The following is a 24,543-nucleotide window of genomic DNA, read 5'->3' as shown; positions in this document are numbered from 1 at the left end:
ATCTTGGAGCTATTTTAATTTTATGTTAAATAAGTTGTTTCTCGTATATATTTGTATTTCGATGTGGTTATTTTTTCTAATAAAATAACAAAATGGACTCATATCATATGTTATACTATATGGGGTTTTTAAGTGATTTTGAGATTATAAACATCAAGAACACAAAACAGAAATAAAAAAAATAACTTGGAAGATGAAAAAATAGGGGTATGTTGGTTTTTACTAATCCCAACTATTGCTTTTTGGTCGCTGCCTGTCATAACTAATGAATTAGCTATTGACAGTCCCAACTTTTAACACATTTGTTCCTAATGGTCCGCGACTAACAGAATCCTAACGCCGTTACTTTCAGGTCGTCGGAAAAACGTTTTTGGCCGGGAAAGTCAAATTTGTTACCGGAAAACACCACTTGAACACCGAAACCACCACCAATTGACTCACCGCCAACCAACTTTCACCACTTGAGCAGCATCAACCGATTCCGACAATGGTTCTAGTGTTTCCGGTGACCTCAATAATTGGGGCTTTTACTAGAAAAAGGGTACTAAATGTCCGATACAAAGTTATCAAGATGTTTAGGATGAAAATGTGGAGTTTTCGGGAAAAAAAATTGAGTTTTCCGGCCAAAAACGTTGAGTTTTCCGGCCAAAAACGTTTTTTCGGCGACCTGAAACTAGCACGTTAGGATTCTGTTAGTCGCGAATCGTTAGGAACAAATACGTTAAAAGTTGGGACCGTCAGTAGCCAATTCGTTAGTTGGGACCGGTTTTGACCAAAAAACGATAGTTGGGATAAATAAAAATCAATATACCAAAAATAGGAAATAGTTTTCTCTAGAAAAGTTGTAAATTGTTATGCATAATGGTATGGTATAGAAGTTTATGTTTTGTTTAATGAAATGGGTGTAAGAAAACTACTTTGAAAGAAACAAACTAACTACTAGAAAACTAAACAAGTGCGATGGATATTACGACTGGAAATTTCAGTTGCAAATTTTGTGACTGAAATCACAATGGTCTTGACATTAGCTACCAACCTAAATATCATAATTCCAACACATCAATGTTGAAAATGACCATCCAATGAGCATGTCAACAAGTTTAAGACGGTAGGTTGATTAGATGCCAACAATGACATTTACTGCTCTAAATTGTTTGTTAGGTTAAACGTAAGACAGAAATATAAATTTTGTCCTTTAAATATAGCTGATTTATGAATCACGTCCTTTAAAAAATTTGCTTTCAGGTGGTGTTCTTTATACGACAAGTTACCACGCTATAACAAACCATAATAAAGAATAAACTAATCAAAGAAAGAAATGAAGAAATGAGAAAGAAAAGAGAAGTAAAAGGAAGAATGGAAAATGTAAAGGAAAATTCCATCCCACATTGGTGGAGGGAAGAAAATGAAAAGCTTCCACCATGGTATAAATAGGATTTCTAACTCTTGTCCTACATCGCTAGATTACAAAACTTGTAAACTCTTTATGAGAAAGAGAGTTCCCATGATAATATTCTTATGCTTCGCACCCGACGCGCATGGGCACGGGCAAAGTGCGATGGGCGCAATGTGATGCTTTGACAGCGCACTTCGCACGCTCGCATCGCCGCGAGCTGCTTAAGGGCCGCCTTAGTGTTTTTGCATCTTTGCGATACGCGAAGAAGTATGCTTAAGCTTCTTCGCGACACGCGAAGATGTAACGTGAAAGCTACGCAACATTGACACGTAGCCTGACACGTGTCACGCCACGTGGCATAGCTAGGGCTGACTCGGCAACCCTATTACAACTTCGCGATACGCGAAGATGCTCAAATTCAAGCATAAATAGGGCACCAATATGGAATTCACAAACTCGTCCCAAAAATCATACTTTCTCTGATATTTCTTATATATAAGGCTAGTATTATACCAAGTAATTGTAACGGTACCTCTCCGATTGAAAGGAACTTTTATAACACGAATCCAAAAGCTCTACCTAACCAAGGTATGACATTGTGCTATCGTGTAAAGTTTCATGTCTCGTAATTATCGTTATGATTATGGGTTTATACTAATAGAAATATACTACGTTGTGTTTAATCTAGGTGCTTAACACCAGAAGGCTTGTTAAATATAAACTTGCAAGGTGAGACATTCGAAATTTTTGCATAACTCACATTTGCGTGAGACAATTGATTTTCCAACACTATCATGATGCTTTTCCAAAACCATCAAACTCATGACGGATAGTTTAAATATTTTCAAAGGATTTAAACTACATTACAGTGATTAAGTCTCTGTAGACTTACGGGATGGTTACTACTGGTATTGTGGGGTTTTGTATACGAGGCTTGCCTACTGGGCTATTACACGTTACTTGTTGGACAAGTGTTAGCCAATAAGTAATATGACCACAGTCACATATACGGTCGAGTGACAAGTACCTTTCGGTAATTTGTAAGCAGGCAGAAGTAAAAACATCTTAATGCTGTAACTGTAAAATGTGTCATTTATAAATGAATGTACTCACCAGTATTTTCTGCTGATCAAATATTTTTAAACATGTTTCAGGTGACTTGTTAGAGACAAAGGAATGATGTCTGCGGGCTTCCAGCTTAAATACGTGGCTTGTCACAAGAATAAAGAAACGTGTTTTGTAAATTAGGGTTTATCTCTATAAAACATTTGTTCGTATAAAAATGGGTTTTTATCCCACTTTATGAAATAAGAATTATGGTGTTTTTATAACTCTAATTAATTTTTCTAACTACGGTTCTGATGAAATATTCTGCTGCAAATTATTTTAATAAACATCGATACCACCACTCAACGTTCACGGCTCCCCTCCCGGGGTATAGGGGTCGGGGCTGTGACAGCTGAAGTGGTATCAGAGCCCCTGGTTTAAGCAATATAGGTATTTTAACAATACCTAATTAAGTGTTAGGAAATAAATGTATTAACTTATGTGTTAACTTTATGGATGAAATTTTAACTACACATAAATATAAATAATATGATTTTCTTTTGGAAGTCGTTGTTTTATTGTTTTTGATTAAACAACATGAGTGAGCTTATAGAGGCTTTTAAGAACAAATCGGTCAGTACGGAAGAGATGGAGACAGTAAACCCAACAACTGAAGAAAAACCAAATGAACCAATGATATTCACTGCCCAGTCCTCGACTTCAACCCCAAATCAACCAAAAAGAAGAAAACGATATATGGACTGGAGAAAAGGAATGAGAAAACAAAAAAGAAAGGTTATGACTCCAGTACCAAAACCAAAACCACAACTACAAATTCAACCACCAACTGAACCACAACCCCCTCCAAAACAACCCATCGCTGAACTTCCCATGGAAGAAAGGCTAGGCCGATGCCTAGATCAGTGTGAGTTCTTCCAACCAATAGTTAATAACATGGGAGCAGGAACCTCGACCAACCCAAACCAAAACCAAGAAAACCCGCTTCCCCTTGATGACCTTATAAACCAATCTCAGTTTGAGGAATGGTGGACAAACGATTGGCAATTCCATACAATGACCACAAAGCCGTACGCACCATTCCAGCCGGAAACTGCCAACTACCCCACGATGACACCGGAGCTAACCACACAAATCCGTCATTACGGGGAAGAACTTAATGAAACCGCCAACCGATTGAGAAACATCGGGGATAGCCTGATCTGGCGATTTTACGATAGAGAACCCTATATATATATATATATATATATATATATATATATATGTTTATTACCGTAATTTCCTCTTTATATAAAAAAATGGCGTGTAAGTAAAAATTATAGTGATGCATATATATAGATTAGATATAGAATATAGTGACGTATATATATATAAGAGTAAATGTCGCAAAGCTCGACGATTTTGACATATTCTGTGCCTATGTGTTAACATGTTTTGTGCTTGTGTGGATAATACCTTGCTTATTTTATTATTTAATTATGATATTAATATTCCTTCTTGTTTGAAATTCAGATGTCAAATCAAGTTTCTATTAACAACCGTGAAAATAATCACGAAAAGAAAATGCTCTGAATATGAATGCTATTGACGATATGATAGCCCAAAGAATTGCTGAAGCAATCCCACAAATTGCTGCAGCTATTAGACAACCGGTTACTGTCATTAGAGATAAAACCGAGAGCAATAAACGAAAATCTGACACTGAAGCTAGTAATAGTGTGAATGGAGGAAATAAAAATAAACAACCTAAAAAGTTAAAAACTAATGGTTGTACTTACAAAGATTTCTTGACCTGTAAGCCAACCGAAATTTCTGGAAATGAGGAGCTATTTCAGCACTACACTGGTTAGAAAAGACAGAAGCTGTTATAAGAATTAGTAAATGTGCTGAAGAAGATAAGATATTATATGCTTCTAATCTCTTTATTAATGAAGCATTAGAATGGTGGAATATAATCCTCCAAGTAAAAGGAAGCAACATAGTTTACATTATGATCTAGGGTGAATTCAAAGAAATAGTAGAAAGAAAATTTTGTCCTCCACATGAAAGAGAAAAGATTGCTACTATGTTCTTGAACCACAAGATGGAAGGCGTGAACGTTGAGCGGTGGTATCGATGTTTATTAAAATAATTTGCAGCGGAATATTTCATTAGAACCGTAGTTAGGAAAATTAATCAGAGTTATAAAAACACCATAATTCTTATTTCATAAAGTGGGATAAAAACCCATTTTTATACAAACAAATGTTTTATAGGGACAAACCCTAATTTACAAAAAACGTTTCTTTATTCTGGTGACAAGCCACTTATTTAAGCTGGAAGCCCGCAGGCATCATTCCTTTGTCTCTAACAAGTCACCTGAAACATGTTTAAAAATATTTGATCAGCAGAAAATACTGGTGAGTACATTCATTTATAAATGACACATTTTACAGTTACAGCATTAAGATGTTTTTACATCTGCCTGCTTACAAATTACCGAAAGGTACTTGTCACTCGACCGTATATGTGACTGTGGTCATATTACTTATTGGCTAACACTTGTCCAACAAGTAACGTGTAATAGCCCAGTAGGCAAGCCTTGTATACAAAACCACACAATACCAGTAGTAACCATCCCGTAAGTCTACAGAGACTTAATCACTGTAATGTAGTTTAAATCCTTTGAAAATATTTAAACTATCCGTCATGAGTTTGATGGTTTTGGAAAAACATCATGACAATGTTGGAAAATCAATTGTCTCACGCAAATATAAGTTATGCAAAAATTTCGAATGTCTTACCTTGCAAGTTTATATTTAACAAGCCTTCTGGTGTTAAGCACCTAGATTAAACACAATGTAGTATATTTCTATTAGTATAAACCCATAATCATAACGATAATCACGAGACATGAAACTTTACACGATAGCACAATGTCATACCTTGGTTAGGTAGAGCTTTTGAATTCGTGTTATAAAAGTTCCTTTCAATCGGAGAGGTACCGTTAAAATTACTTGGTATAATACTAGCCTTATATATAAGAAATACCAAAGAAGGTATGATTTTTGGGACGAGTTTATGAATTCCAGATTGCTGCCCTATTTATGCTTGAATTTGAGCATCTTCGCGTATCGCGAAGGAAATCTTCGCGTATCGCGAAGTTGCAATAGGGTTGCCGAGTCAGCCCTAGCTATGCCACGTGGCGTGACACGTGTCAGGCTACGTGTCAATGTTGCGTAGCTTTCACGTCACATCTTCGCGTATCGCGAAGAAGCTTAAGCATACTTCTTCGCGTATCGCGAAGATGCAAAAACACTAAGGCGACCCTTAAGCGGCTCGCGGCGATGCGAGCGTGTGAAGTGCGCTGTCAAAGCGCCACATTGCGCCCATCGCACTTCGCCCGTGCGCGCACCTGACGCTAGGACTACTGGGTGTGATTTGGCACATAAGAATATTATCATGTGAACTCTCTTTTTTATAAAGAGCTTACAAATTTTTAATCTAGCGATGTGGGACAAGAGTTAGAAATCCTATTTATACCATGGTGGAAGCCTTTCATTTTCTTCCCTCCACCAATGTGGGATGGAATTTTCCTTTACATTTTCCATTCTTCCTTTTACTTCTCTTTTCTTTCTCATTTGTTCATTTCTTTCTTTGATTAGTTTATTCTTTATTATGGTTTGTTATACTTTGTCCCCTTAACTTAGATCGCAAATCCAACAAAAGTTACTGAACTCTTTCTTTACACTCTTTAGAAACACCCAGCAAAAGTTTACTGTTTTTGAAAATCGGAGGTAGAACCCCCGACCATCATCGCGAGTAAAAATCAAAAACTCACAAAATAGGAAATCTTATAAATGATTAGCATGCGTAAAGAAAACCCCCTAAAAATTTGGAGAAAAAATGGTGGTGAAAACAAACATCGGAGACAGTGTTTATAGTCGGTTAAAGCTACGACATTCGTAAAGAAAAGGAAAGAGCTGCGTGTGTGAAAATTTAGGTTTGTGTCAAAGATCTTCAGGTTGGTGTGAAAAGTAAATGGGGAGGAGATGGTTTCTGTCCAAGATATTTGTTCTTTTAAAAATAACCACCACACATTTTAACCGGCAACAATGTCACGTGGACATAAAAGTAACCAGGAAACTAATAGGCTTTACCAACTTGTAACTTATGGATGCTTGTTTGTACATTGATGAATAGTTATATATGTGTGTGGAAGAAATAATGATTTTTAATATGTATATATATATAATATATATAAACGAAACCCTTAAAATCCTATGTGTCACGATATGGTCACTCCCCCTTTTATGAAAGCTACCAGATTTCTTGATTTTTAAATGGAGGCCTCTCATTGATTTAACCCAAATTCATGGTATGGGTCTTACCAAAACCAGATAGCCTTTAAACGGGTTATAATATCTCATTAAATTAAAATTTAATCTTACCAGTTATTTGATATGAAAATCCTATAAATAGGGATATAATTTTATAGTAAAAAACATAAGCAGGTAATGGGTTACCAAATCCAGATAGCTTTTAAACGGGTTATAACATATCATTTATTTATGAAACTCTTTCATCATCAAACCCTAAGTATATTATTAACTTTCATACAATAAAGAAAATTAAAATCCAAAAAATAAATATTAAAAAACAAAAAATGTAAAACAACCATTCTCTCAAGCCATCAGATTGCTTTATCTGGAAATGAAGGCTTCTCACGAATTTGACCCAAATTCACGAGTAAAGGTCTCACCAAACCCAGATAGCTCTTAAACGAGTTATAACATCTCATTATATTAAAAAATAATCTAATAAAATATTTTATATGAAAATCCTATAAAATCCGAATATACTAAAAATTACTATCCTATTTTATTTTAAAAAGATATTATTTATAATCAAGAAACAATTTTATAATAAAGAAAATAAACGGGTAATAGGTATCACCAAACCTAGATAGCTTTTAAATCGGATTATAACATATCATTTATTTGTGAAACTATTTTATCATCAAACCTTAAGTATATTAATTATTAACTTTTTTACAATAAATAAAATTAAAATCCAAATATACATACATAAATATTAAAAACGAATAATGTAAAACAACCCTCGTAATACGGGGGATAAAATCTAGTATATATATATATATATATAGAAAATGGTTCAAATAAAAATAAGTAGTTTCCTATGAATGGTAAGAACCAATAGATTTTTGACATATGGCATTAAAAATTATAATGAAAGAATAATTCTAGAAAACTATGACGGTTATAATGATGAAAGAGTTCTACTATGAAACTATGTCGGTTTTTGGTAATTTTATATCTCAACCATTTATTAACATAATCCAATGGCCATGATTTATTCATAGCCTTCCTAGGAAACTACTTATTTTTAGTATAACCCTCCCTTATATATATATATATATATATATATAGGGTAAGGTTAAAATGAAAACCCACTTGAGTTGTGAAAACCCGCGAAAACCCTATGTAACATTGTTTTTTTTTGTTACATGTAATATATGTTGTAACATTTAATACAAAACATCGAAACATCGAAAAAAAAATGTTTTTATATTTTTGAACATTTTTTTACTAATTTTTATATATGTTTTTAGAAGAGAGAAAAGGTTATATTTATATTTACATTTTTTATTCGCTTTAATTATGGACCACAAGATTTAAACATTAATTAAAAACATGTGGTTGAGAATGGGTTTCTAGAATTTTCACAACTCAAGTGAGTTTTATTTTATACATAGCATATATATATATATATATATATATATATATATATATATAATATGTAGTAGTTACTTAGATTTGATTTTCTTTTTTTCTTATTATGAATTTGTAATTTTAACTTGAGGTTGATTCAAATTCTGATTCTTTAGAGATACATAAATCGGGTATTTTCAGGAACTAGAACTAGGTGGGGACTGGTTTCGACTATGGTCAACAAAAGTCAAATCTGGGTCCGGGTAGGAACCAGTTCCGGGTATAGTTGGGTATTCGACCGGGTTTTTTTCGGGTTTCGGGTAGGGTAGGGTCCCGTTTTGACCGGTTATTTCCGGTTCCACCGGGTCCGGGTCGGTTCCAGTTCCGGGTCGGTTCCAGTTCCGGGTACGACTTTGAGGAGAAATCCTATATCAGGTCCTATCTGCGGGTAAGGTACGGGTAGGAACCGGTTCTTGATCAGGTCCAGAACCAGGTATTTTATGCACATGTACTTTTAGTGTTCTTAAAAGCTGGGAGCCTGGGCCCTGGGAGGCTTTTAATATTGGACCTTAATCCTTGTGCCATTTAAAACTCTATGGGCTGCGCTTATATAATTAAGTTATGTTAAAGCACTTGTTAATAGATTGTAATTAAGTTGTTCTTTGTTATTGGGCCATAAAGACTTTAGTTGTAGTGAGGCATGCGTCTAGTTATTAGTATGTAATCGAGTTAGTATGCAATCATTAATCAAGTGTATGTTCGATTCCTATAAAACCAGTCAATCGCCCTGTAAATAATAATCTTTCTGTAAGCAATTTACGATATATGTTTATTGTATTTCAGTTCATATTTTCAATTTCGCTTCATCGTGTTCCATTGTGTTCTCTGACATTTTGTGATCCAATTAGGTCACTAACAAATAAGAAGTTCGGTCGAGAGATGATAATACTATGTGCCAACACTAGTATCAGAGCAAGGCTTAAAGGGACAACAATGTTTTCAAAATCAGACTGGTTGTGCTACTGGTTCACTAGTGAAAGCTTAATAAAAGAGTTCTCAGGTTTTGTATGTACAACCAGATATACTAAAAATAACAAAATTACAACATGAACGCCATCATAGATTTGTAAATACTTTTGTATGTACTAAGGGATATCCAAAATTCAACCGCATTGCCCCGTAACTTAACTTAATTAAAGAACGTAATGGGTTGGGAGAGTATTGTTGGGGTATTTTTCTGTCGATAAGAACGTCCAACAAATATTGTTGGGGCATTTAAAATACTATATTTGTTTGCATCTTCATTGATTCATTCGAGTCGAGGAAAAGTTTAGCCAAACGAAGATATTTTATGCATATTTGTTTACCGTTTGTAGCCTATGACAAGCCGTTTTTCTGAACAAGTATTTCATTTACATGTCCAGAAATATAACTTTGTAGATTAGTCGACAAACACTATTTTACATGTGTGACTAATGACTACGTGACTTCCATATCCAGATCTTATAATCGAAAAAACGACTTAACTACATGGTTGGCTCCTATGGTTTGCACATATTGCACGTTTGATCCAAGAACTTAACTAATTACAAACCATATTGCACGTTGGTCCCTATGGTTTGCACATATTGCACGTTTGATCCAAGAACTTGATAATTTTGGTTTAACTAAAATTATCAAGTTTGTAAGTAGTTAAGTTCCAAGATCAAACGTGTAATATATGCAAACCATAGGGACCAACCAACCATGCAGTTAAACCGATGGGGTTCAGTTACTGATCCAAACTACCGGTCAAGCACGATTCTAAGGGCACATCGGGGCACATGTTGCAGTACCCAAATAAATTCGCATGCCACCTAATAATTCTCTTCGTTACTACCGATTGAATCCAAGGCACATACCAAATGAATATGCAAAAGCCGATACTTGATAACCTCTTTGGCAATCGGGTATCCTACTAACTTTGATAATCAGTCAAACTTAGTTTTCTCTATAAGAACTTTTTACTATTAAAAGTTTTAAGAACAATGTGACTAATGATTACAAAAACAACATTTGATGATCGAAATTAAATACTTAATGGAAAGCATATTCTAACAATTAAATCAATGATGAAAACGGAAACTAAATTAAATAAATTAATTAAATTCTAGTGATAGGAGGTTTATGTTCCCCAATAGACCAATAGAGATCTAAGTTCGATCTCCACTTATAACACTTGGGTAAATATTTGTAATGGAAGATTTGAGCCAGGCCTTGCGAGGTAGTCAATTCGAATTCGAAGCCGGAACGCCCAAGACAAACTCTAGAGCTAGTATGGGCCCGGTCAATACAACATAGTCTAGCCCAATAATGTTGAGACTGGATCGGACCAGTCCGACCGAGATTCGGTCTACCAACTGGTGCAGTTCTATGTAGATCGTTCGGCTCCCAGAAAACCGGCTGGTTCGAACCGGTTCACTGATCTGACCGCAAACCGGACCGGTTGAACCGGTTTATTATGAAAAAAAAAACATATTTTTTAAATACTTTTTTTCAGCCTAAATAATCTATTTTGGGAGAAAAGTTGTTCAGCCGGTCCAACCGGTTGAAACCGGTGAACCGGTTGCTCGTACGGTTTGTTGTCTGATTTGGTTATGAAAACATTGGTCTGGTAAGAGTGGCTCTTTAAACTGAATAGTATGATAGCCTATATACAAGAAAGTTACCGTTTTTAAAAATGATGAACACGAAAAAATAATTAATTTTTAAATGCCAAAAGGAAAAGAGTGAGAAGTTTCCCATATGGACACACACGCACAAGTGCGGGTGGGCCCATTCGTGTCACATATATATAAATTAAATAAATCTGTATCTATATATTCATATTCATACAACCTAATAAAATAAAAGTCTAAAAGCCTTTCCATTTCATTTTTCATCTTCTTCCCAATAATAATTTATTCATGAGGATTTCAAATTTGATCCTTCAATTTTGAATTCCCAATTTTGTTTTGTTTTCCTTCAATAATTTTTATAAATAAATAAATAATTATAGATTCAATTTGAGGCGTTTTGTTGAAGAATCATGGAAGAAAAAGGTCAACAGGCTAAAGATCGAGTCCCTCCTGCTTCAATTCCAGATTTGCCCTTGCATGCTGGTATCTATTCATTGCTTTTTATCTAATAATATAATATATATTAATAATAATGTGAAATGTGTTTTGGTGATAATTTGGGGCAAATGATTGATCTTGTTTTTTTTATTCAACATTGCGTCATTGATTGATTTTGGAGTATTCATTCATTCTTTTTATCGTTTTATTCGATCGCGAGTATTACACGGGTTGAATAAATGATTGATCTTCGGTTTGGTGTTCGGATCGGGCATCTAGTTTATTGTAGCCCTATAAATGAAGCTTTGGTTGAATTTGATATGTTGACTTTGACTAGTGATTTGGTCAATGGTCAATGTGGAATGATATGTATTTTTCATGAGCCACGCCATCGCTTTCAAGTAATATGATTGGCTGACTGTGCCATGTCAGCATCATGACATGGTCAAATTATTATAACCAATGTTACTATTATGATTGAAGTTACTAACTCTTTACAATTATGATTTTTTAGCAGGTGATGTGCTTGTGCCTGCGGATAAGGTACATTTTAGCATTTTGGTCTTGTATTTCCATTTGTATGTGTTTTTAAATAATTTGTTCAGTTAGTAATTTATTTGTATCGTTATCAGCCTGTTTCTCCCAAAAACGAAAGGACTATGTCTTCAAATCCTCCTCCGGATGCCGTCCTCACAGGGCCCATAAGAAACGTTTCCAACCAATCAGAACCATTGAATGCAAATGGAGCTCGGAACTCTGTGAACCAACCGAATGTTTTTACTACTCAAGAACAAACCTACTTTTATGGAGGTTGGTTTCTTATAACATACGGTTAACAATGTAATCTTTGTGGTCTTCTTTAATTGTGTGTTTGTACTTCAGCGTCAGGTTATGATGATGGCTCGGCTATCTGGGGAGACTATTCAAACTATCTTCATGCTAATAATTTGCAAATTGAGCCTCCGGTGAGAATAAAACGTTTTAACTTCTATTTTCAACTATTGAATTCAGATGTTCTGATCACTATGTTTCTGATCTTATGCAGGCTATGTATAATGATAATGCATCATTATTCTTTCACCCTGGATACGGGTATGATGCCCAAGTGGCATACGGCCAATTTTCTCCGGTTGCTAGTCCTTTATCTCCATTAATGATAGATGGTCAACTGTTTTCACCACATCAAGTCCCAATATCCCCAAATTACTACACGCAACCCGTTTCTCCTCAAGTTGCATCTGCTTCTTTTCCAACCGATGCTTCAACAGTAAACAGTGGCCAAGAGGCGTTCTCTGAGAACGTCTTTCTGGGTCCCGGATCTGGTTATTATTTGCAATATGCTGGAAATAATAATGTGGGATTTTATAGATATCCCTGGGACATCGGTTCTGGTGATTCAGCACCAAATCGATCAATGTCCTCAGATACAAGCAGCTACACAGGTTCATTGACATCAGCAGCCTTATACCCTTTGCCAACTGGGGTTTATGGCTCGTATGACCACATTTTCAGTCAGGTTTGTGAACTAATTATATATTTTTCTGAATTTGACGTTTCTAAGCATACTGTGTAAGTGTGCAACTTTAACCTTGTGTTCTTGATATCTAGATTCCACAGCAACAGGCAGCAGCATATGGATACGGGGCGGTATCAGGTTCCTCTACAAGAGGATATCCACAAAGCGGCTCTTTTCGAGGGTATAATGGGAATTCCATTTTTCATGGGGAAGCTAGTCAGTTAAACTGCTTTGTGTCCGAAAAAGGTGGGAAGAATAGGGAACGGGATGCAGTTAGCATGATCAATGAATCACATGGTACTACTAGAGGACCAAGGGCATCAAAACAAAAGGGAAATGATAATATTAACAATACTGGTGACAGTAAAAACGACGTTTCTTACAACCGACCCGATTTTGTTACAACTTATGACATTGCTAAGTTTTTTGTAATAAAGTCTTTTAGTGAAGAAAATGTTCATAAAAGTATCAAGTACAGTGTTTGGGCCAGTACACCATTGGGAAACAGAAAACTAGATGCTGCTTATCAAGAATCAAAGGAATCTGATGCCACCTGTCCAGTTTTCCTCTTCTTTTCAGTAAGATTCTTCAATGAATAAACAAATTAATAATGTTGCGAGTTTCTGATGATTAAAATTATTTACAGGTGAATGCTAGTGGACAGTTTTGTGGGGTGGCTGAAATGGTGTGTCCTGTAGATTTTGTGAATGATGCAGAATACTGGCACCAGGACAGATGGAGTGGTCAATTTCGGGTAAAATGGCACATCATTAAAGATGTCCCCAATAGTCGATTCAGACATATTATTCTCGACAACAATGACAAGAAACCGGTCACTCATAGTAGAGATTCACAAGAGGTATTTATTTTTTTTAAAAACACATTCTTTAAATCTGTATCTAGACTTCTAGAGGTCACGGTTTTGGTCAAGTTTGTGATTTTTGAACTTGTCTTCGAGTAGGTGAAACTAGAAGCGGGTAATGCGATGTTGAAAATATTTAAAGACCATGATGCAAGTACATCATTGTTAGATGATTTCAGTTACTATGATGATAAAGAGAAAGATGTTCAGGAAAAGAGGTCTAAAGAGCGGGATTTTACAAAAAACGTACCGGTTGTGGACGATACTTCAATAACGCAACTTGCTGATAAAGTGGCAGAGTCACTTCATGTGGAAGAACATAAGGAAGTACAGTAAATATTTTAGTTCGTCTGCAAAGTGAAGTTTGAATCTGTGAATCCTGGATATTGTTGCCTTGAAGTTACATGAATTGACGCCAACAATCGGGATGAATAACCCTCTCGTTTTAGTAAAGGTATGGAGTTGAGCGTCTGACTTTCGCAGCCTTGTAGTTTTTCATCCCTTCATTGTTTCTAGAGGTAGGTGATGGCGAGCAACCGAAGACTTTTTAATGTAATTTTGATGTTCTTTTTGGGCTTATTGCAGGGTGCTAAGTCAGTTGCTCCCCAAAACAAGTGTACACTTCTCAAGTAAAGGAATGAATGAAAATATCCTGACCCTCTTTTTGCTACTTTAAGGTTTTGGTTATCTACATAAACGTGATTATGTGCTTTAAAATAGAGGATTCATTGGAAATAAGTTTCTTTAGTATGCAAACTCACTACTTAATACATGCAAAGCATGTCAAAGGTTTCACATGAACTATGTAAATAGCTGCTAAAAATTAGGGGGAACTTAGTTTTGTATCACTTCCAAAATTAGGGTGCCACTCAGAAGGTCACCATCTCACTCTTATTGAGTTGTATAAATCAATGTACTTTCCAGCTGTTGTCGATTTGCATAACTTTCTGAACTATATTCGCCCACTCTATTGGTTCTGCAACGAATAGTACAAAGATTTCTTAATACACGGAAATGATTGGTAATAATATGAAGTGATTATGGGAATTTACTTTCACTGTAATAGAAAAATGCGCGATCAAGAGCCTGACTTAGAGAACCTTCATCAATCCCTTCAAAGACGAATCTTGTATAGAAAAAGAAATAACAACATTTTAATCCAAGATATACTTGATCAAGTATTCAAATACATAACCTATTTGTGGGAAGTAAGGTTGACCCGCAACACTTTCATACAGTTTTTAAGGAAAAAGATATATAATAATTAAAATGTTAGTTATTCAAAGGGTTAAACCTACTACTTAGCTAAGAATGTAAGTCATAAAAAAAATTAAAAAAACCTTAAACCAACAGAAAATGATTACCCGTTGGCCATTTCAGGTTGTGAGTGATCATCCATATCAAAAACAGTGTCAGCAAGACCACCAGTTTTCCTTACTATTGGTACCTGAATAATCAACCATACGGCGACATTTATACTATGCAGATAATTATATCATAGCAAGGAAAGAAGCATGTTTTTTAACAGAATCATTTACCGATCCGTAACGCATTCCAATCAACTGAGCAAGTCCGCATGGCTCATATATAGAAGGAACCAACACCATGTCAGCACCAGCATACAGCATGTGTGACAGCTCCTCACTGCAATTAGCATACATATAATGTTATGAAAGGAGAGAATTTTAAGTTTGTAGCAAATTCAAAGCATTCTTTGTTAATTTATGCATGACACGTTCCCTATACATCAAGAGTATTCGGATTGTAGAACCTTTGTTATGCTAGAAAAACAAAACAAGCGATAGGCAATTAGATTAATAATAATAATAATAATAATAAAACAAAGACAAACAGTTCAACAAAAATTTACCAAATTAGCTAGATCATCAAATTCTCTTTGAACCCTACCATCTGGAGCTTTTCCCAGCACTATCATTTGTCCACCCTATAATAAACAAGGAAGAAGGGCATATATTAATTTGAGTATTTTATTCTGTGTGAATATGATAAGACTAGTTAGTTGTAAAATAACATGTAACAAACTTAAATGCTTTTCAATATGACTGATTGCATGTTTAATTAGATGAAGACCCTTTTGAGCAACCAATCTAGAAATGCAAACAACTAAAGGCACCCTACCTTCAAAGGCCAAACCAAGCCCCCGTTGAAGATACTGTTTGCATACTTCCTTTCCACCAGTGTCGCAAGCTTGATTAAATGAGAAAAATGTTAGAGCGGTGCATTTACATTAAAAGTTATATTTCTAAAAAAGAAAATCACGAAAGTAGCCATTTTTGTGTTAAACTCATGTCACGACAATTTCACGCATATGGTCATGAGTTACGCAAATAATAATAGGAAAATTGGATTTTAATAATCCAAACTATTGACCAATGACCATTATCAATCCCAACAAACAATGTAACTACTAACAATCCCAACTTTCAGTTTTGTTATCCACAATAATCCCAGTCTAACAAATCGCTAACTCCGTTAGTTAAGTTCTTTAAGATGATGTGAAATACCCAAACAACCACCCTTGATTGAAATAATTACAAAACAAATTAGGCGGGGCCATAAAATATTAAAATAACTAATAAAATATTATCTTGGCTCCATCCCCGTCGTCCCCAAGACCAGCAGTCACCACCAATGACTTCGCCGGAGCCTTAACATCGCCGGAAAATCCACCATCAACTGGCGTTCTTCGGTCAAGCTCATAACCGGTTAGGATTTCCAAGGATTAAGGGATGAAAAAGTAATTCAGTTAGACTCATTTGTCCGCCGTTGCGACGGACATTACCGATTTGCAACTGCTTGATCCGTCGCTGAATCATTGTCTTCGGAGGTTCGCACACATCGCTGCTTCCATTATACGCCGGTGGAGGCGATTGTAGACGAATCGTTGTAAAATGCCTTATTCTTCCGACGAGCACGGGCGCCGGGAAGAATGTCCGAAAACAACGAAGGCGGCGACGTTACTGATGGCGTGGCCCAGCTCCGTTCGCAAGAAGTCGAAACTGAAACCCTAGGATTCGAATGGGCTCCTCCGTTACGACTTACGACAATTAGATCTAATGAAATTCGAAATTGGTGGAAACCTAATTAGAGCTGGATTCTTTCGGCTTGATAAACTAGCACCGCTAAAACCTCCGGTAGGTAGCAATCGACGTCAATGATAGGTATAAAAGTTCTATATATCTTGCAGCTCCGATTTGTTGTTATAGTTGGAACTTGGTGTGTTTGTTGGAAGCCGTTGTCTATGGTAGTGGACGGCCGGTGGAGGAGGTCTAGCTACTGTGGTGGTCACCGGTGGCGAAAGATGACGGGATGGACAACAAAGTTGGACCACTTTTATTAATAATTAATAAAATACATTTAAATATATTAATTATTTTTGTATATGTTGGAAGTCCCAGCCCATACTTCATATATTTTTCTTTCTTTTTTAAAAAAGGGTATTTGGGTAATTTCATAATATCTTATAGAATATAACTAACGGAGTTGGTGATTTATTAGATTGGGATTGTTGCGGGTAACAAAACTAAAAGTTAGGATTACTAATAGTCATATTGTAAGTTGGATTAATAATGATCAAAGGTTAATAGTTTGGATTATTAAAATCCAATTTTCCATAATAATATATGTGTGGATCTATACACGAATAATAATTAATATATGTCCATCTATATATGATATGGTGCAGCGTATGACATTTGTTTTTAAGTCATTGTTGATGTGAAAAAAGTCTAATGAGTGATGTGTATATGAAATGGCTATACATGTATATTTTCGTATTTTGTCTTTATAAAATCAAACTATTTAGGATAACCATATAATTTTGTTATGTTCTGAATCAGCAAAATGTTAGTGCAGTGCATTTATTTGATAAGCCATAAGGAATATGAACAAAAATGATTTATATTGGTATATTACCATGATAATTGGCAGGCAAGAATGCTACAGAAGCAGGGTTCCACATAACAGTATCAATCCCATTTAGAATACCATGGTACCTACAGTACATGATAATCAGACAGTTAGGATATGACATAACCAGGAAATCCAATATGCAACCCTAGCACCATGTATGAAACAGAAATGAGTTGATTAAAATTCAAGTTTTAAAATAGAAAACAAAAGAAAATGTAAATAGTGCATCAAATGGTGACACGCGTCGGGTTATAACAAAGTGGCAACACGAGTAGAATAAATTAAATGCCCAATATGCTTACTTGTAACGATTTGTTAGCAAAGCATTTGCAAGCCATCCAGAACAAAGTGTTTCTTGGAGGTAAGTTGGGGACACCGTACTGGAAAACAGAAACAATAATAACCTGTCATAACTCATGAGCAGTGTAGAAAGCGTAATAATTAAGAGTTTCTTAGATTCAATGATGAAGTCCTTTTTTGATTATTTACTTGCATTTTTCAGGCAAAATAATACATTGTGGGTTAAACCGAACAGATTGGCATAATGATACCTCGTCATGATGAAAATACTATCAAGTATACATGCCATGTATTATATTGGTCAAATTGAATTGCCTGCAGAAGTCCATAAACTACTTACACTACTGAATTGCTGTACACAATGGCTCCTTTCAGTAAACTCAGCCTTTCAGGATTGTGGCCAATGGTTCGATCATCAATTGCCTATTAATTGAAATATACAAAAATAAAATTAATAATAATAATTTCTCCATCTAATATAGTTAACTAAAAACAAGATAACACAAAACTGCATCTTAATATCATAGCTCAAAGATGATTAATTTCAATTGAAAATTTGGTAAAGAAGAAAGTAATCCATTCATTGGTAAGAGATGAGATGAAACATAACTAATATTATGACTTACCTTGTCAGCAGTTGCATATAAAGATCCATCAAGGCCACACTTATTGAGCTGCTCTTGTCTGCCAAAAGAACCAAAGTATGCTTAGTTATGATTTTATCTAAATCTTGGGAGACCATTGGCTTGCATAAACAGATGTTTAAGACACTCCTATGTTTTCAAATTTAAAATTATGTTAATATGAAAACAAACGCGATAATCAGGTATGAAACTGCTGAAAAAACACAGGAAATAAGAAAAACGGTATCATAAACCATAATTATGTTCAGTTAATGCACACACAGAAAACATATCACATGTGTATCAATAACAAATTAGCAATAATAATGAGAATACCTGCATTCCCCATAATGCTCCATATTGTGGATTGTCAATACTATTCTTGGTTTCTACAAAGTACAAATTCTAGTTCTATTAACGGATTCTCTTAGAACCTTCAGGATCACCAAAAAGGGAAAAAAAAAACAAACAAACTAGACTGCAGCCTCAAGCTAAAGTCATACCTGAAGTGAAAGATAGCAGTACATGTCCCAGTAGAGCAGTGGCAGTGCACCTGTCTGCCATTCATGGACATGTATGATATCAGGTTGTGTTCCAGTCACCTGCATTTAATCAATGACTTCTTAAACATATTCTCAGATTTCTTGAAGGTAATGTGTACATATGGATATAGAACCTAATCAATAATACATCATCATAGATAATATTCTAAATCAATGAATGATAACCATTTTTTCATCACAACTAGAAAAATGTGTATAACAACCTACAAACCTGCATCCACTCAAGGCACGCACGGCTAAAAAATAAATAAGCTTCCAATTCATTGTATGAACCTCCATATACACCTTCACCTTTAAATAATTGGTTCATTGGTTCAATAAATATAACTGGAATATCTGATACTAATCCACTGTATGCATTAGTTTGGATCCAGTTTCCATCAAAATACGAATTATATGTAGTCAATAATGATAATTCTTGAATGTCGTCCTTCTGGATACACTCATAGAAAGGAAGCATAATATCAACTTTATGTCCATGTAATAAACACGCACGAGCTAGCCCAGTTACAACATCACCAAGACCACCGACTTTTGCTATTGGTGCCATTTCAGCAGTCACATGAACAACATGCAAAAGATCAGAATCTTTCTCTATGTTAACAGGAATCTCTGGATTGATATCACGAGTTTGAAACTTCCTCTTCCAAAACGGGACTTCATCGCTTGGAGATGGCCAGTCAACATCTTTGACCAAACCGGTTAACGATTCTGGCTTGTCAGAAGCTACCTATAAAATGCATAACCACATTGAGATGATTTGCTCATTAACAGTTGTTAAGTATAAAAGAATGTGCCAGCATATCAATGATTCAGAATAAAAGTTGTTATGAAAGATTAGCTAGTAATCAACCACTAAATACGCTTATCAATAGTCATGTTTAAGGTAAGAGTTGCACAAGTAGGGCTCTCACATACTTAACGCAAACTGGTAAAATCAATCAAGCATTTGCAATTGGGATCTTATGTATGATATAATTCAATCTTAGGGAACTAAACTCTGCTTTTTAAAGCATCACTTCCCTAGAAAGTAGAGGATTTGTTTTTAACAGACGAAATGCGTAATAAACTTTACATTTATCTGTTAACTTTAGTGTTTGTGATGGTTTTTGAAGCTAAAAGTTTTTCATAGAAGCATTAATTCTATAAGATAACCAGCACAAAAAACCAAAAAATATGGTGGTACATCACTAACGACATTCAAATAAACTTTGTTGTTGATGAGCATAAACTTTGGCTGAGAAGTAATTAGATATGAAGCGTTTGACACAAGTAATCTTGTTTAAATGAAGTAACACACTAACACAGTCTTATTAATCACTAAATATGCACTTCACAGCAAATTTCCAAATCCTCACACACATTAACATGATCATATCACTTTAAATTTAAAATTATTGCTAGTTAATCAATCAATTATTAGGCAGCTATCAAAATCTCCTCAAATCAGACACAATAAGCTAATAAATTAGGTTAATAACAACAATTAAAACAGTTTCTACCTCATCCAGATGAACTGCTCGAATTCCGTAACCGATTGAAGACCGATTCGATAAATATAATAAATCAGCCGTGGATTTGAACGCAAACCTCCGGTAACTAACCGTCATCTTCTTCTTCCGAATCGATACAAACACCGGAGAACTAACGGAAACACTCATAACCTCCATCGATTAAGCTAATATAACCTAATTGAGATTGCGATGAACTGATCAACGGAAACTGACGCAAAATACGGAATGCATGAACAGAGCAGTTGAGATTTATGATAACGACTGATTGAGATTGAAATGACGTAATCGTTGCTGCCAAAATGGATTTGGAGGCATGTAGGCCAGTGTTAATCGAGATTCGAGTAATATTCGTTCATTGCTCAAGTCATCAGTCACGTAATTCTAAACTTGAAAGTATCTTTGTTGATCAAGTGATGCTAACGTCTACCATTAAAACTTGGTACATTTGGATATTATATATACATACATAAAAGTGAAAATTTCTTTTTGCATCCCTTTGGTTTGAGTTCTTTAAATAAAAAATGAATAGGTTGAGTCCTTGTGGTTCTAAAAGTAACCCGAGCGAGTCTCTCAATAGCCTTTCTGTTATTAACACCGTTAAAATGAGGGGCAAAGTTGTCTTTTCACACAAAAAAAATTAAATTTACAGAAATCCTAAAATTACAATTTTCTTTAAAAAACATATTCTGATTATAGAAAAATAAAAAAATATGTCACGTTAAGTATTAATAGTGTCGTTTTATATTGATTATTATAGTAACACTGATAACAGCAACCATCCATCTGAACTCAATCATCGTTCACTTTCCCCAAATCAATTATAATCAAAACCCTATCACTCACCATTTATCATTTTCATCCTCAAATCAATCAATCCACATCCTGATTTCAACATCTCTACTCCACACTCTATATTATATCTATTGATTGTGGTTGTTGGAATGGTGTGGGTGTTCTTCGGTGAGCCTTCCCGATGGCACCTTAGCAACAGCGGTAGCCATAACGACCTGTAACAAAGACGATAAAGCCACAGGTGAACAATGGCGATGGCGCAAGAGATAGGGTTTCACCGATCTATGTCGATTACGGTGGCTTACGGAGGAAGTACCGGTGCTAGATGGCGAGACTAGACGAAATAGCTAGTGGTTCAGTGGTTTGAACTTCGATTCAAGTAACTGAAAGGGTTACGATAAACCTCGCTTTTCCGACAAGCTCTCCAGCGAACCCAGCAGATTCTGATCACGTTTGAAGCATAGAGTTATGAGAGGAGACATAAATCAGATGAAACATGAAAGAATAAACCCGTTCATAGTGTTTGACCGGTGAGTTTGGAGGTTAAACCCTAGTCTCTTCTTTGTTTGATGATGCAAAACTAAGCAATAGCCATCGTATACTTGAGGAAGAAGAGACTCTGAATTAGGGCTCCAATTGTGTTTATTCACCACTTATAATGAACGAGGGGTATAGTAGTAATTTCAAACTTTTTTTGACAGAAAACTAACGCCCATCTAACTGAGGGACGCAACATGTTCATTTTTTAAACCTCAAGGATTCAAGCAGTTCAATTTTTTTTTCAAGGACTCAACATGACTCCGTCCTAAAAACATAGGGACTCAAACAATAATTTTCTCTAGATAAAAAACAAAGCTTGGTGCCATCACAATTTCTTAAAGCATTAGTTTGACCTTTTATAAATTTACTTTCAAAGTTTAAACGAAATGCTTATTTGGTTTAGTGGCTATGACTACCCTTCCAAACAACTTGGGCTTTGCATCTTCCCGAGTTTGAGCCTCCACAGCAGAAGCTACATTCTTTTTTTTCCTTTCTTATTTAAGATATTGTGTCACTACTCACTATGTTGTATTAGGTTCTTTTATTAGTTTTGTTTTATAGTACGTTTTATTTGTATGATAATATGATGAATTTAGTTTTTAGGCTTGGTTTTTGTACCTGTAATGAATTAACTGACACCGACCAAAGTCGCGTCGACTCGCCACAGTAACGCCCATATTTTTATTTTAAATATGTAAATTTGACGGAATTATTATTTGGGTTTAGTTCTGAACCGTAATAAACATAGCCGATACTAACAAAATTCATCATGTTGATTCACCGCTACAATAACCGTGTTTTACCGACCGAATAAACGTTTTTTAAATATGTTAAATTTTTGTTCATATCATATGCTATACGAGTGTTCTGGGTGTTTTACTAATTTGTGTTTTGGGTTTAATGTTTGTAACAATACGAACCTAACCGATACCAACCGAATTCGTGCCAGCTGCCGCAACGCGGCGTGCTTGCTACCTAGTTATTATTATAAAACCTGATTGTGACATAACTTAGAGATATTTAATAAGAGTAAAGTGTCATTCTTGTCCCTGTGGTTTGACAAATAATGCGAATTTAGTCCAAAAGGTTTATTTTTTGCGTATGGACCCTCCACGTTTCTCATTCCTAGCCAATTACATCCAAATCACTAACCTCGTTAAATTTAATCGTTAAGTCAGGAGTAGACATGTCTTTTCATTATTTCTTTATTATATGAGTAAAGTGCCAAAATCATCCCTGAGGTTTAGTCATATTTGCGAATTTCATCCAAAAATATTTTTTTCGCAAGTAGACCCTCGATTTTTCCAACCGTTGCCAATTTCGTCTAAATTGTTAACTCGATCTAAATTCAACGTTAACTTATGGGTGTTAATGTCCTTTTACATGTTTGTTTACATTATTATTATTATTATTATTATTATTATTATTATTATTATTATTATTATTATTATTATTATTATTATGTATTTGTTCGATGACATATATAACACTTCACGATTCTTATGTTTAAATCCAATATAGTATGCGCATGTTTATTCTTCTTTATTTTTAGTCATATAAGGGGTTTAGCTCAGCGTAATAATAATAACAATGTAAACAAATATGTAAAAGGACAGTAACTCCCCTGAGTTAACAAATTGGACGAAATTGGCAACAGCTGGGAAACATCGAGGGTCTATTTGCGAAAAAAAATATTTTTGGACGAAATTTGCAAATGTGACCAAACTTCGGGGACGATTTTGGCACTGTACTCACGTAATAAAGAAAGAATGAAAAGACATGTTTACCCCTGAGTTAACGATTCAATTTAACGGAGTTAGTGATTTGGATGTAATTGGCAAGAATTGGGAAACATGGAGGGTCTATATGCAAAAAATAAACTTTTTGGACTAAATTCGCATTATTTGCCAAACCACAAGGACGAAAATGGCACTTTACTCTTTAATTAATAAAATAAAGCATAAGCGTTGTCGGTCCAGAGCGTTGAAGCCTTAATTTGACGCAAATTCGACCGGTTCCGGTTACATGCATTATGATACCTGAACTAAAACCAAAATTAAAACCAAAAAGTATATGAAAATGGAGGTGGACAAATGGGTTGGCAGTCGGTAAAACTCGGGTGGTGGTTAGACATGAGCGTTGTCGAACCCGTACGTTGAGGCGGTGAATCTACGCAAATTCAGTCAGTTTCCGTCACGTTCGTTACTGTACCGGAACTAAAAAACAAATACAATTGGCATTCGGTCGGTTTTCGTTACAAACGTTACGGTAGCATAACTAAAACTAAACGCGGTGAGTCTACGCGAATTCGGTCGGTTTCCATCACGTTCATTACGATATCAAAACTATAAAAAAAAATGGCATTCGGTCGGTTTTCGTTATGATACCAGAAGTAAACGAGAGTAAAACAAAATGTTTGACCAATATGGTACCGTCAATTGACCAACGGGGGTTGGCGGCACCAAAGTTCTCAATTGTATTATATAATAATAATCATCCTCATTGAGATCTTTTAAAACACCAGTATGAAAAAAATATAAATAAATTAAAATCCTGAATTAATATGATAGATTTAAGGTATATCTCGATAATAATATTTAAAAGTGTTAAATAGATCTTGTACGTGGTAACGC

General features: G+C 35.1%; 2 protein-coding genes across 2 annotated transcripts; one reads left to right on the top strand and one right to left on the bottom strand.

Moving 5' to 3' along the window:
- Positions 1 to 11,239: 11,239 nt before the first annotated feature.
- LOC143630843 (YTH domain-containing protein ECT4-like) lies at positions 11,240 to 14,521 on the top strand. Its single transcript, XM_077099745.1, has 8 exons — positions 11,240 to 11,312; positions 11,785 to 11,810; positions 11,900 to 12,077; positions 12,156 to 12,232; positions 12,313 to 12,783; positions 12,876 to 13,361; positions 13,430 to 13,642; positions 13,745 to 14,521. The coding sequence occupies exons 1-8, from the start codon at positions 11,240 to 11,242 to the stop codon at positions 13,979 to 13,981; spliced, it is 1,761 nt and encodes a 586-aa protein (XP_076955860.1). The 3' UTR covers positions 13,982 to 14,521.
- Positions 14,522 to 14,553: 32 nt separating this feature from the next.
- Positions 14,554 to 20,734, bottom strand: LOC143630904 (uncharacterized). Its single transcript, XM_077099794.1, has 15 exons — positions 20,567 to 20,734; positions 19,276 to 19,794; positions 19,005 to 19,103; positions 18,838 to 18,890; positions 18,505 to 18,562; positions 18,219 to 18,301; positions 17,881 to 17,958; positions 17,582 to 17,661; positions 15,678 to 15,853; positions 15,516 to 15,590; positions 15,379 to 15,426; positions 15,184 to 15,282; positions 15,010 to 15,092; positions 14,698 to 14,771; positions 14,554 to 14,621 (listed from the first exon to the last, which is right to left on the bottom strand). Exons 1-15 carry the CDS (start codon positions 20,732 to 20,734, stop codon positions 14,554 to 14,556), a joined length of 1,761 nt encoding a protein of 586 aa, XP_076955909.1.
- Between the last annotated feature and the right edge of the window lie 3,809 nt (positions 20,735 to 24,543).

This window comes from Bidens hawaiensis, unplaced genomic scaffold, assembly GCF_021521415.1.
Source record: "Bidens hawaiensis isolate Kalapana, Puna unplaced genomic scaffold, B.hawaiensis_p1.1 tig00005851_1, whole genome shotgun sequence".
In the NCBI taxonomy this organism is placed as follows: domain Eukaryota; kingdom Viridiplantae; phylum Streptophyta; class Magnoliopsida; order Asterales; family Asteraceae; genus Bidens; species Bidens hawaiensis.
This window is presented reverse-complemented; position numbering and strand designations above follow the sequence as displayed.

Excerpts from the sequence above, each read along its gene's own strand:
- LOC143630904 (XM_077099794.1), bottom strand. The coding sequence starts at position 20,734 with ATGGAGGTTATGAGTGTTTCCGTTAGTTCTCCGGTGTTTGTATCGATT. Across the intron at positions 18,563-18,837 it reads GAGCATTATGGGGAATGCAG|ACAAGAGCAGCTCAATAAGT; the intron begins GTATTCTCATTA and ends TTCTTTTGGCAG. Across the intron at positions 17,959-18,218 it reads GTGTACAGCAATTCAGTAGT|TACGGTGTCCCCAACTTACC; the intron begins GTAAGTAGTTTA and ends TCTGTTTTCCAG.
- LOC143630843 (XM_077099745.1), top strand. The coding sequence starts at position 11,240 with ATGGAAGAAAAAGGTCAACAGGCTAAAGATCGAGTCCCTCCTGCTTCA. Across the intron at positions 12,233-12,312 it reads ATTTGCAAATTGAGCCTCCG|GCTATGTATAATGATAATGC; the intron begins GTGAGAATAAAA and ends GATCTTATGCAG. Across the intron at positions 13,362-13,429 it reads CAGTTTTCCTCTTCTTTTCA|GTGAATGCTAGTGGACAGTT; the intron begins GTAAGATTCTTC and ends AATTATTTACAG.